Source organism: Mytilus edulis, chromosome 9 (assembly GCF_963676685.1).
Source record: "Mytilus edulis chromosome 9, xbMytEdul2.2, whole genome shotgun sequence".
NCBI lineage: Eukaryota > Metazoa > Mollusca > Bivalvia > Mytilida > Mytilidae > Mytilus > Mytilus edulis.
In genome coordinates, this window is record NC_092352.1 from 37731271 (window position 1) to 37746665 (window position 15395).

Sequence of the window (15395 nt, forward strand, 5' to 3'; positions counted from 1 at the left end):
TAAAATAAAATAAAATGTTATCTATTTCTAGAATTTAAACTTTAAAAATGTCTAAATTAGGCATAAAAAAGAAGTTGAATCATTATAAAAACAATTTTCTACGGATTCAAAAACTGTGTAGAATTTTATAAAAATAATGCTGGATATTTGTAACATACTTGTTAAAAGTCTTTCCACTACGTTGCATAGCAAATAAAAGATCATCAAGTCAGCAAAAATCATACTTCCGACCTCGAACATTTAGGTGGATAGGGTCATTTAGTGCGAAAAGAGAAAAGTTTCAGAAGGTATACTTGTCGCATATCAAATGAAAGGTGACCGTCGTAAAGTGGGCATTACATAGTTAAACGGGAAAGACCCTTCGACTAGTTTATTAGGTATTTTTGTTTTTATTGCAGGTTGTTTTTACAATAACGGAACATGGGATATACCTGCTCAACCTTATTCTCATTCTAAGTTCAAGTGGAATATAACGTCAGCTTGTTCCTACGAATGTAGGAAAAACAAATTATTTGCATTGAAGGTAAATAAATGTTTAATATTCATATTTTTAAAGAAGCAAACTAGAAATAATTGTTCATTTCATTTTTGAATTTAATGAGGGCACTAGCGTACTATTTAAATTATGTATTTGTATTATGAATCAAACCGTTTGCTTGCAATATGGCACAGGTTGAGGAACGCCTCTGTTAGTTTAGTTTGTCAAGTCACGTGCTTTAAATTCTTGATTGTATAAAACTCATTGTACTTTCTCACTTGTGATACTGGAACTCGATTGCAGTATCTGTTCTACAAGCTGTTACTACATAACTAGATATAAGAAGATGTGGTATGGGAGCCAATGAGACAGCTCTCTAACAAAGTAACAATTTGTAAAAGTAAACCATTCCTGGTATGACAAAGTCAAGGTCAGTAGGATGCTTCTGCATAAGAAGTGTTGTCAATTTAAATAGCAGTGTGGAGAAATTTTGGAAAGAAGGCATAATTGAAAATCGGTGTTCTTCAAAAGTTAATGCAGTTTTAACTGTATTGCGGTGGATGACTGAAAATTAAGGGCCAACAAAGTTCTAAACGCAAAAAGAAAAATAAAACAGATCAAAAATGTAATAATTTAACGTACGGTGACAAAATGTGTATGTGTAAAAATAAATTTTAAAGGACTAACCTACATGTACTGCACGGTTAATATTGGTTATATTTTGGAGATCACTATAATTTCTATCGATTTAAGCCTGACTCAAAGTGCTACAGTGCTGAAGATTTTTTGCTGAATGCCGTCAAAGGTCTAAAGTGTGAAAATCTCAGTTTTACTAATTTTAAGCTATTTTTGGCGGAAACCTCTTGTGATAGCTATAGCTACAATGTAATACAAATGGAATATTACCCTCTGTTCAAATCTTGGTGTGTTACCATTATGCCTGATGCCATCAGCGGTTAGTGATTTGTACCCTCCATGCGAAAGTGATAAAATTCTAACTTTATCCGCGAAAATATTCAACCAAATATTAAAATATTATATTGACATGAGAAACAATATTTGACAGTTATATAACAACAGTCTTAAAGGTCATTTATACAACATAATGCTAATAGAAGACAAACAAATTCGACTATTGATATAATACACTATTCACTTCTAATGACGTTTGTTCTACATTAATTGAACGAAGTAGGAAAATACTAAGGGGAATATCAGAATAAACATCGGAGCAAAACGAACAGCACAATTATCAAAAGTATAAAATACGAAAAGATAATTACAAGTTCTCATTAATGTAAATAAAGCGACATGAATATCACCAAAAAGGTTGATTGACTCATATCATGTGACAGTTTGCATTCGTCTATGCAGTAAACGAAGAAAGAATATCAGATATTGACTACAACAAATTAAACATTCCGTAGTAATATGGGACAAAATCATGTTTACTTTAATGTACAGATCTGATTTTTTGCCTATACAACGCTTTGTTTTAACAAACTATAGTTTATCATTGATCAATTTATAAGGATAGTTGGTGTGCTTGTTTAAACTCGTTGTCTAACATGGTCGAGACAAAGATGGAAAATTGCAATTTAATTTGTCCTGGTTCAGAGAAAGATCCATGTGGTAACGCCAAATTTTATACAGTTTATGAACAAGAGGGTATTATGCCTAACATATTTTGTCTACAAGCTGTTTATACTCAATGCTCTTCAACTTCGTACTTTATTTGGCTTTTTTTTAACTTCTTTGGATTCGAGCGTCACTGACGAGTCTTTTGTAGACGAAACGCGCGTCTGGCGTATATATAAAATTTAGTCCTGGTATCTATGATGAGTTTATTTATATACACCAACATGACAGATCCAATATTTCGATTAATACATTTATATGGAATAATAACATAATTTGTGGTATGGATTTGGACAAATGGAACAATTACAGCTCCCAAACGTTTGTTAAATGTGACACATTATTTGCCCTCTTGAATTGAGGAATATAAATAAATTATTTGTTTGGTGCAATTAACATGTATATGTCACCGAGGAAGCAAAACAACGAACATTATTCAACAAGATATATAGTCCCCAATAATAAACAGACAAAAGTATTTGTTATCAATATTTGTAAAAACAATTTATAATCAAACACATTTAACAACTATTTTAACATCAATGTTTCTTTTCTAAATTTCAATATTTATAAAACTTTCAAACACTAACTCTCCTTATTTTAGAAACCTTGCACAAAGTTGAGGATATGACAGTATACAACAGACGACCTGTAGTCAAATGGATTAAAAATGAGACTTTCGCTGAGATTAAAAGTAAGTTTTTCAACCGTTTGATTTTACTGTTTGTGTCTAGTTTTGTGTAATAGTAAAAGTTCATTGATAAGTTAATATTGATATTAAAAGGCCTCCGAACAAAAAGGGGTGTTCAGATCCCCGAGCCCGACTAATTTGGCAAAAAGGAACTTTTCAACTAGTCACTTTGTTCCGGTGGAACTTTTAAATCAGAGGAAGAACAAAGTAACTAGTTATTAAGTTGCTCCGGAACTTTTCGGCTAGTTAGTTCGTTCAAACAAAATATAACAAAACCGATTAGCAAGACAATATTAAAAAAATGAATCGCTCAAAATAAGTTGAATCTTTTTTATAAATTGTTGTCAACCTTTTTTATCATTTTTTTCCCTTTTATGACAACTATTATACCAGTCTGAGATATAAATAAACTTCAAACAGCAAATGTTGTCACCTAGACGAGGGAGCCGTCATTGTATGCTTCAATATATGAGTTATTTCTACTCAATGAAGATTGTTTTTCTGATGTAGTCCCTCCCCTGTTAGTTTTGCTGGATATTATACAATGAAACCCCTGATGTGTATGTACTACGACAACGTTTTTTTAATATTAAAAAAAAAAGATTAAATGCAAAGAGAAAAATGATGGAAGAAATGCTAAGATTTACGCATAAAAATTCAAATGTAAATAAAAATGAAATATATAAAAATTGGAAAACTGTTTGAGACTATAATCAACTGAGGACAAATTATTATAAATCACTAAATGAAGCTGATTAATTTATTGCTCCTTTATGTCCAGTGGCAAATATGTCATGCATATTCACGACTAAATTCAAAGTGGATCAATCTGAAGCAAATGTTCACAAATTTAGAGTGGCACTTTTTACAATAAGGCAGAGCGTTCGCTAGAGGTAAAACGTATGCCGTAATAATATTTGAACAATAATGATCGAACTCGTAAGTTATAAAGCCCCCCTTCTTTTTTGTTCTCCATGATAGACGAATGTCATATTCAAATCGTCATGAATTAACAAACAATAACGGCCATTATAAGTAAATGAGATATGGACGTTTTTATAAATTAATTCCTATTGCAGCCAACATCTCCCGGTTCGGGACAGGTTATTTATTTCCACAAAATACCGCCTGATTATTGATCGAAGATATTTAAGCAACCAAAAGCACTTTGAATCAAACAAATTCTTGAAATGGTAAATTAAGGTATTTTGCTGGGTGTTTTTCCCAATCCTATTTCGGGCCCCTGATTTTAAGAGGGCGTATCTAATTAGTCATGCCCGATTAACTTTTATTGAATTGAACTTCAACTTAAAGACCTACATCGGGTAAATAAGTTCTAGGTACAATAAGTAGACAATAGAAATCCTTTATGAAATAAGATCGTCCCAAATATCTTAGAAAATAAATTTGCGTTGAATAACAATAAAAAATGCATGAGCAGGTTTGTAACTTAGATTAAAACCTAAACATCAAATGCAATGAGTACAAACAGCTGTTCTAATTGTATAACTAGGCTGGGCACGATAAATTTTTCTACAAAGGGTAACATTATATATTAAAATTATATTTTAAGTTTTTCGCCGATAAGTACGTCCTTTTTAAAATAATACAAATTAAGAAAAAAAATGCAAAAACATTATATGACTGTCTTTTTGTGCTATAGTATAATCTAAGGGAAATGATGTTAATTACCGTTGATACCAATGCAAGAAACTATAAAGACCTTTTCAATGAAATGAATTTGTTACTTTCTTATGTGTTTTCCTTTTGAAACTAAAACTGGAGGTTACTTTGTAACTATGTCTACCGCCATAAATTTTTGCATGAAATTGTTACAGAGCAATAACAATATTTGTGTTGAAAGAAACTATGCCTTTCTGATCATGTTATCTGGACACTCGGACTTAAACAATAAACAAAAATGAGACGACGTCATCCATATTGACCTTTATGTAGAGTTCATGTTGCTGTGGAAGGCTTAAGTATATTCATAATAGCTTCAAGATTTATGGTTAAAACACCAAAATTGGTCACAAATCTATATTTATCTCCTTGAGGGAGTTAACTGACAATTTTTTGTCATTTCTACATAGATATAGGAAGATGTGGTGTGAGTGCCAATGAGACAACTCTCCATCCAAATAACAATTTAAAAAAGTAAACTATTATAGGTCAATGTACGGCCTTAAACACGGAGCCTTGGCTCACACCGAACAACAAGCTATAAAGGGCCCCAAAATTACTAGTGTAAAACCATTCAAACGGGAAAACCAACGGTCTAATCTATATAAAAAAAACGAGAAACGAAAAACACGTATAAATTACATAAACAAACGACAACTACTGTACATCAGATTCCTGACTTACACAACTGTTTATTTTTGTTTGACGATTGTCATTGAATAACAGTTGTTTATCTTTTATTATCTACTCTCTTTTATTGTATTCGCAAAAAAACACACAAGTCGAAAAAGTTTCTGTTAACAACACAAACATAGATAATAATCACCATTAAAGGACAAACGCATTCACGACGAGTTAACTGAAAATTTAGTGGATGCTGTCCTGCTGATATTTTTTTTTATAATTACAGTTCCACTCTAATTAATAATTGTTTCAAGATAATAGCAAAACTTGCAGAAAGTATTTGCTAATCAAAAATATAGTAGGCAGATCTATACATTCTTAACATTTCTGTCGAATGTTATTTGTTATCTATCTTTATCGATTGTCACGATAAAGCCAATACTTTCTCGTGTTCTTTTTTCACCTCTTTTGAGATTTTAATCAACAATAGAAAGTCAATGTCAATTTAACATTGATTGTCAGCGTACTTTCTAGTGTTCTTTTTTAAAATTATTTTAAGATTGTAATCAACAATAGAAAATCATTGTCGTCGCGAAATCGTAGTAATAGAACTCTTTGTCGCCGTCCTCATCATTATTCATTACGTTTGCTCTCAAATTGAGACTCAAATAAGATGTCTTTATAATTCCAGATGAGACTGCCAACTTTCATAATATCGAATGTGTATTACTGAATGAAAACTTGCGGTATGTTCCAATGTCTTGTAATCTGACCTTTTCAGCACTATGCGAGTACGGAAGTGAAAAAGGTAAGACAAAAATATTCTAATTATATTTCACACTAGAGAATATATAATCTGTACTACAATCGACCGTATTACAGTGTTAATTGCGATGTGTAGCAGCATTATTATAAACTCGTCATAGATACTAGGTTTAAAACTCATTATAATTCTCATGTTTTTGAACATGTGATATTATTATAAAAGCTCAAAGCTGATCCTTAGCTCACATGGCCAATTATCATAAGAATATCAGGTATAAAAATGTGTCCGATGACCCAGCATGTCAACCACTGCAATATGGCCGACTCTATAAATAGAATATGTAGATGAAAGGGGGTATACGATTGATACTGTTTCAAATATGCATAGATAAAGTATTGTATACGTGTACATGTACCATTTATTTCTCTGGGGATATTAAAATTAAAAAAAGAATTTTAAAAGTTGATACTTATCAATTTAACATATCACTTATCATTCAGATAAGCTTGATCTTTATTGCCTACAAACTATTTAATTTTTCTTTCAAAAGATTCAACTTAATCACTGGCTTTTATTTTGTTTGATAACTTTACCTATTTAATTCCGATTCTCAAAAATGTAATCGTATTATATGTATACATGAATCAACACAACCCAACTCACCTAGCTCTACTCGCCAACGACGATTCTGCTATTTAACAAGGTTGAGAACATTGTAGGTTAACACTAACTTATAATATCTGAGGCAAATCTTCTTATTTCTATGTAATTATGACATTTTAAACGAAAAGTGTTTAGCTAAAGGCTACAAGAGTATACCGCTGTTCAAAAGTCATACATCGATTGAGAGAATACAAATCTGGATTACAGAAACACATCAACTATTAGAGGAAAGCAATTGAAAACAGTAGTGCAATAAAACAAACACCAACACACATAGAAAGTATAAGGATTTATGTGAAAAACTCTGACAATATACAGCCTTGTATTATCTTAATGCTCAAAGATGCTCATTAAAAAATAACAAATTAGAGTTGGCAGGAAATGGCCACAGCATTTATTAACAAATATGATATATGTACTATTATATGAAATGCAATTTGTGATATGATATGAACTAAAATTCAGTGATAGAAATGCATCTGTTTCTTTGAAAATGTTGTATGATGATCGCCGAATATGTTCGAGGTGGCAGACCATATATGAAAAGGGGCAAGTTCAAGATAAGCTATTAACCCTGGAAATCAGAGGATTATGCTATCATACGATTTAAATAAGTCTGTAAACAGGAAATATGTTCTTTAAGAGCAGCGAAATCTGCCAAATTGACGGTGCTGCGACAATTTTAGCCCTCAGATAAAAGTTTCGTAGAGCCGTCAACCGCCAATAAAATTGGGGGGAGCTGTGTGTGGCTGTGCCATTTGAAGCAAATTTGAATGAAACAATTTATAATAAATGAACAGAGGAACAAGGAAGAAATTATTTACATTATACATAAAACAGTATCAGTAACGCTGATGTGTCATCTAAACTAATTACAAAGTTTATAATATGAGCAGATATAATATTTACAACGAGTCAACTATCAAAATTCAAAGTGTATAATAGTCGTCTGGAAAAGTAATGCCACCCGTCTAACTAGAAATAATTGTTTCTAGTGCTCCCTGGATTATATTCTGAAATTTGTTATTTCCTATCTTAGTTAAATGCACCCCATCTTCTGCTAGGAACTTATGTGTAGCTTTTATGTCAGGATACCGAATGTAAAAGCCTCCATGCTTTGTCATGTGGACACCAATGGAGCTGTTTATCCGACGTCTGCACTTCTCCAAACAACTCCCATTGGTTGAATACCTCCACTGCAATCTTGGTAATACTTGCGACCAAATTAATGTCGTTTCAGGCAATTTATTTGATAACCATGACATAAATTTAACAAGCTGGTTATGTAAGTAACCTAGTTTGATATTACCTATATCATTTCCCCCAATGTGCACTATAATATAGCTGGGATGATCTTCAAATCTCAGCATTATTCTAATGCGATTTTTCATCTTAGAGAGAGTTAGTCCACCGGTTCCTTGCCTTCAAATATTTACTCCCAACCTATTCAAAGCCAAATTAGATCCTCCCGGGCGTTGCCTTGATTCCACAAACGCATTCTTAATAATTGACAACCCAATAATCTAAACCCTTATAGGAGAATCTGAAACTAACAGCAATATACATAAACAATTAAACGGGAATTCGTATGTAACGCAAATATGCACCTGATTTCAAACGACCTAAACTTTTAATCTTTTGTCGGATAACCCTTCAATGGCACAGGCTGTAGCCATACCTATTCTGAAAGAGTGAGATGACCAACGAGCATTATCAATACCTAAAGCACTTTTTGAGTATTGCAGAAAACTGGTATTTAGTCAATGGTTTACCGTCAAAATGACAAAATAGCGGTCCGTCTACTACAGGTCTGTCTCGCAAATAGTAAGGCAATAAAACCACCGGACAAATACATTTGTCTAATTGCTCCGGAATGTGTATGGTTACGCCTCTACCAAACTGATCGGTCTTAGATGAAACCAAACGAATTTCTAAATATTTTTTGTAAATTTGTACATCATTCATGTTTAAATTACTCATAGTTTGAACTGTCAACTCCCCAACCCTAAAAAGACCATGAAAGGCCAAGGAAAAACCGCCTTGAATAGCCTTACCTCGTATGCAGAACTGCAGATACAAGATAATATTGACAAAATACGACCCAATAACTCTCTTGAAATAGGCAGTCTAGTGTCCATCTGAGGCGACCTTGTACGCTTTACACCATCTTTCATTTTCCTTACGATAATTTTTTGTGTATAGTCTTCATAATTATTTAGCATGAACAATAAGATGCAATTAGAATAAGGAAATGATAAAACCAAAGCCAGTATTACACAAAGGGAAGGAACTTGATAATTTTAAATGACTCACATAACTACTATTTTGTATTTTAATGCAAACGAATTCCCGTTTTAAAGAATTCCAAAAATTACATTTAAAATGTTTACTAGTAATCGGCAATACTTCAAATACTTCAATATTATTATTTCAGATCACACAGAAAATAATATTTCAGCTAAAACAGGTAAGGGAAAAAATAAACAACTCACAAAAAAGACACTAACAACACAAGAATTAATGATTTGTGGAGACATTTGAAGTTTTCTCCACTATCATAAATACAATAATATAATGTCAATATCATGTTCGACTTTTCATTGTAGTGAATCTGAGGCTGTTCAAAGAGGGACGAAAGATACCAAAGGGACAGTCAAACTCATAAATCTAAAACAAACTGACAACGCCATGGCTAAAAATGAAAAGGACAAACAGAAAAACAATAGTACACATGACACAACATAGAAAACTAAAGAATAAACAACACGAACCCCACCAAAAACTAGGGGTGATCTCAGGTGCTCCGGAAGGGTAAGCAGATCCTGCTCCACATGTGGCACCCGTCGTGTTGCTTATGTGATTACAAATCCGGTAAATAGTCTAATTCGGTAGGTCACATTCATGAAAAGGAAGGGGATTGTAAATACGACGTAAGGAACATATCCGATATCATTTGTGAAACGGTTATTCCATAACGGTCAACCAACTCGTGATGGCGTCCGTAAAATTTACGAAGGGATGATTTCAACTTCACCATTTGGAACTCTTGGTTTAATAGCTTCCTTGTGAGCAGCAACCCTCTATCAAGAAAATCATGATAGGAAATGCAAGCACGGGAATATCGTATTAATTGGGAGATATATACCGCGTATGCAGGTGCTGCTGGAATGTTGCTACTTAGAAATGGAAAGTTCACAATTGGAAAGCTGAAATCATCTCTTTTGTCGTAAAGTTTTGTTTTCAACCGACCCTCATTGTCAATTTCTAGATGTAAGTCAAGATATGAAGCCGACTTAACTGTATCTGTAGTATCCTTTATCTCCAATTCGATGGGATAGATGCGTTCCACATAGTCACCAAATTTTGAATTGTTTAGTGAAAGAACGTCATCTATATAGCGGAAAGTAGAGTTAAAGGATATTGCTAACTTCTTATCTTTCTTCCTAAGAAGTTCCTGCATGAAGTCAGCCTCATAATAATAAAGAAACAAGTCGGCAAGTAGAGGGGCACAATTTGTTCCCATTGGGATGCCGACAGTCTGTTGAAAAACACGTCCTCCGAACGTTACAAATATGTTGTCAATCAAGAAATCAAGCATCTTGATAATATCGGTTTCAGAGAATTTTTTGTTTGAATCAGAGTGATTCTTTACAAAGTATGATTTATCCCTCCCTAAGACAAGATACAATTTAATAAGCCAATTTAAGTTACTATTGTTAAGTCTGTAATATAAAATTCTCCAAGCAAGTATGACGTCAAAATTATATTCGTTTGCCGGAAAAAAATCATTTATCTAATACGTAAACGGTACTTTTGTTCTTTTGGCATCCCCGCCTCGTTTTATAATTTCACTTTAACCTAAACGACAAAAACAAATCTTGTGAGTATCGGGGCAACCAAAACATGTCAGGAATACTAATTCCCACACTGTAGAAAGAGTTCATGAAACATTTTCATTGGAATTTTAAGTTGTTTAGGAATTTGTACGTAGTAAATTGTTGTGCAATTTCGGTCATTCTCTCGCAATTTAAACTTCAATCCTTTCTTACTTTATTTTTTTTAGTTTGTGAGTTACAATTGTAGTCGACCAAGTTAACAAATTTATAAATTTCATTTAAAATCCCATTTTGGTCAGCACCGCTGATATTGATTGTTTAGTCTCATAGGACACTAAACATTAAGTTGCCAACGACTATGATGTAATTGTGTTTCCTAAAATCATGTCAATCTTAACTTTAATATACAGTCAACAGCTCAGTTGGGTATTCTGACAATAATTTGGCGTATATCTGAGCACGTAAATACATAAAATGCAAATACAGTCGACTCTCGTTATCTCGAAGTCAGCCGGACCAGAGAAAAATTTCGAGATACACATAGTTCGACTCAAACGAAAACCGAAAGTTTGACAGAACAAGGGACACAACTCTTGCTTAGCTTGGTAAAGCTAATATAAATCCGGGTGAATATTGGAAGGAGATCGATATTCTGGTATGAAATCGATGTACTTGTATGTCAAGGTCTTTCATTATTATGATAACATTATTTTTACTTTTTCAATTGTTTCCGTTACAACCTTTTTCTATGGCTCTTATCCGAGAGAGTAATTTCCAATCAATAGTTCCGTTATTCAGGTCGTTTATAGTTGACAAAATTGTTTATTCTTGGATACAAGAGACTTTAGAAAATTTAAATTCCCTTCATTTTGTTTTATCTCACTCTTTCTTTTCAAAAGAACAACAAGATTAAAGACGCCGATTGAGTAGTTTTTAGGTGATCATCAACGGAAGTCATAATCCTTACTTTATACACACCCAAGCTCATTAGTGTAAATCACAATTAATTGTTTTGTAAACATTTTATATACTTATTCATGAAAATTAACAATGCATCACTAATTATTTATAAAAAATTTATAAAAGATAATCTTAGGTAAACACTCGTGGAAATAGCATGTCATAAATCAATACCGTGGTCAGTGACTGGAAATTTAATTACACGTGTATTGTCAGATTAACTCTTCAATCCATTTAAATGCCGGAGGTCATATTTTGACATATGTGTACTAGTTCGAGATAAATAATGAATTTTTAATGCTTTTGTTAACCTTGGGATCGTAAATTTAGTTCGACTCAACCGAAATTTCGACTCATCCAATTTCGACTCATCAGGAGTCGAATTACATACATTTATATGGAACAAATTTCGGGACCACGTGAAAACTTCGACTCACCCGAAATTTCGAGTCAACCGAGTTCGAGACAACGAATATTCCAATTTCCAAAATAACAAAAATAACGATTATATATACATGTACAATGTATATTCTTATCCACAATCAATTTAACATCGGAAGTAAAGTGAAGGAAGGCCATCTCAAAACTATTCAGGTAAATTATGAAAAAATAGGAAATTTTATCCTCGTTAACTCTTTAGAGGATTTTGGATGCAAAATATTATAGGAAGATAAAGTCTTACACACATGTAATAAAATACTGTGTTAGTCAAACAGAATATGAAGATGAACCTTAAAATTAGCAAGATCGCATATGTGATTCTCAAAACGACTTTGCAACATCTGAGCAAAATATGGTAAGTTTCTTCCTGTCTTAATGTGATCAGAAACATTAAAAAAAAAGCCGGTTTGACGGTTCCATTAACTAAGCAAGTATACTAGACTCAATTAATATTTCTGATACTTTGAAGTCAAACACACACACTTACACACATAATAATCAGCTGTCTAACGTTGATTTGTTTTTGGATTAACAGGAATAATTGTCGGAGGGATTCTAGGATTTATAGTTGCTCTGGTAATCATTGTAGTATTTATCTACTGTCGCAGGTGAGTATCTTTAACTTGCTACATGCATCATGTGCATAAAACATTTTCAAAGATTTATAAATGAAAATTGTAAATTTCTCGTTTGAATAACTATAATAAAAGGTTTGTATTAAAAAAATCCATAGTCAATGAAATAAAGAAGGCAGTGACGTGGTGACATTGACAAGTTTCATTCTTTTGAATACAGTTTCCACCGTTTTAACTGTTTCATTCAGATTTATTTTACATATATGTCATATCCTTAGAATACGTACATTAGTTGATTAGAACCCATAAGTTCAGATTAATATACAAACCAATGAAAACATGATTTACTCAACTGAAACAAAAAAACGATGGAGAGGGTAAGCGAATCTATCAATGCTATGTTTACCTTGCATTTGAATTAAGACTAGAAACAAGTACAACGAGATTGATAAAGGATGCGATCAGAACTTGCAGCTCAAGATTCTGTTCTGATGTCTTATGCTCTAATACCGCCTAAATACGTCACATTTGTCAACCGGTTTGTGATGAACATGTGACTATTTAAGACCCATGTAGTATTGATTTTAAAAGTTCTTTCTCAAAATCCTGTAGCTGGAGTTGTAAAAATAAGTAATGGTCGTATTTGCGATATTTAAACAGTGCAATGGGAATCAAATAAACTCCAAACGGAATCCATCTAACGTTTACTGTTCTTCGTGTCTTAGTGGTCCATTTTTTAACTATTAAGTTTTAATCATCCATGTAAAAAATAACACATATTGAATACTTTCAGGAAAAGGAACAAAAGAGAAAAACAGAAAACTGAAGATTCGTGTCCCATTACTCATACCGCGCCGACTACACCTAAAGCTGCAACTCAGTTGGACGATGGTCAGTATTTTGTCTTAGATCCAGGTCCAACAGGATTCAATAGATCGAATACGAATTATTCAGAAAAAGACAATGAGGCTCAATATGCATCGTCTTCTGACGGCGTTTATGACGTCACAAATGAAAGACGACATATAAAAAAAGATGAAACTAACATTTACAGTCATACAGTTGATGATGTATACGACACTTCAGCCCATGACAGGAGAGGGAAAGAACGTGACAATGCATATGATGATTGTGTTATACAAAATGATGGTTAACATTATCACATCTCACCGTACACGTTACCATTTAACTCATTAACGAAACAAGGCTTTTGTAATTTTGTACGTGAGACGTACGTTTCTTGTAAAAAAAAAATCATCAATCCTTTTTTAGCTCACCTTGCCCGAAGGGCCAAGTGAGCTTTTCCCATCACTTTGCGTCCGGCGTTCGTCGTCCGTCGTCGTTGTTAACTTTTACAAAAATCTTCCCCTCTGAAACTACTGGGCCAAATTAAACCAAACTTGGCCACAATCATCATTGGAGTATCTAGTTTAAAAAATGTGTCCGATGACCCGGCCAACCAATCAATATGGCCGCCATGGCTAAAATAGAACATAGGGGTAAAATGCAGTTTTGGGCTAATAACTCAAAAACCAAAGCATAAAGAGCAAATCTGACAGAGTAAAATTGTTTATCAGGTCAAGATCTATCTGTCCTGAAATTTTCAGATGAATTGGGCAACCCGTTGTTGGGTTGCTTCCCCTGAATTGGTAATTTTAAGGAAATTTTGCTGTTTTTGATTATTATCTTGAATATTATTATAGATAGAGATAAACTGTAAACAGCAATAAAGTTCAGCAAAGTAAGATTTACAAATAAGTCTAATCACCGAAATGGTCAGATGACCCCTTTAGGAGTTATTGCCCTTTATAGACAATTTTTAACAATTTTTCGTAAATCTAAGTAATCTTTTACAAAAATCTTCTCCTCTGAAACTTTTGGGCCAAATTAATCCACACTTAGCCACAATCATTATTGGGGTCTCTAGTTTTAAAAATGTTTCGCGTGACCCTGCCAACCAACCAAGATGACCGCCATGGCTAAAAATAAAACATAGGGGTAAAATGCAGTTTTTGACTTATAACTCAAAAACCAAAGCATTTAGAGCAAATCTGACATGGTATAAAATTGTTTATCAGGTCAAGATCTATCTGCCCTGAAATTTTCAGATGAATCGGACAACCCGATGTTGGGTTGCTGCCCCTGAATAGGTAATTTTAAGGAATTTTTGCTGTTTTTGGTTATTATCTTGAATATTATTATAGATAGAGAAAAACAGTAAACAACAATAATGTTCAGCAAAAGTAAGATTTACAAATAAGTCAACATGACCGAACTGGTCAATTGACCCCCTAAGGAGTTGTTGTCCTTTATAGTCAATTTTAAACAATTTTCATAAAATTTGTTTATTTTTATTAATATTTTCCACTGAAACTACTGGGCCAAGTTCATTATAGATAGAAATAATTGTAAGCAGCAAGACTGTAGTAAAGTAAGATGTACGAACACATCACCATCACCAAAACACAATTTTGTCATGAATCCATCTGTTTCCTTTGATTAATATTCAAATAGACCACGGTGAGCGACACAGCCTCTTTAGAGCCTCTAGTTTGTATATAAGATTTCTTATTTCGTATAGTTTTAATAAAATATTTAAGTCATTTAAGAATAATCAAATAGTTGGTCTAATTATTTGAAAAATAGTGATATATATATAGAGCAAAAAGTAATTAAGACACCCGAAAGAAAAATATACATTTTGTATTAAGAAGATTGTAGAAAAGGTCAGCTGTGAATCTTTCCGAATCAAAACAAATACTACATTATTATTCACAAAAGGGGTATAAAGGTATGTACTTAATCAGCAATTTCATGAAATTATCCTTTAACTTCACGGTACGCAATTTAGATGATATCCTCTCAAAATAAAACTGAACGATGAAAGAGGGAAGTTACGATTGCCAATTGTGAACTTTATATTTCTAAGGTCAATCATTCCAGTAGTACTTGCATTTGTATGAAGTATATATGTCCCACCTGACATGATATACCAGAGCTTGCATTTTCATCATATGACTTTCTTGGGTTGGGGTTGATG

General features: G+C 32.9%; 1 protein-coding gene across 1 annotated transcript; it reads left to right on the plus strand.

The window, feature by feature from the left end:
• The first annotated feature begins 410 nt into the window (after positions 1-410).
• Positions 411-14893, plus strand: LOC139489693 (uncharacterized). Its single transcript, XM_071276359.1, has 6 exons — positions 411-523; positions 2721-2810; positions 5806-5922; positions 8978-9010; positions 12316-12388; positions 13149-14893. The coding sequence occupies exons 2-6, from the start codon at positions 2744-2746 to the stop codon at positions 13507-13509; spliced, it is 651 nt and encodes a 216-aa protein (XP_071132460.1). The 5' UTR covers positions 411-523; positions 2721-2743; the 3' UTR covers positions 13510-14893.
• The last annotated feature ends 502 nt before the right edge of the window (positions 14894-15395 follow it).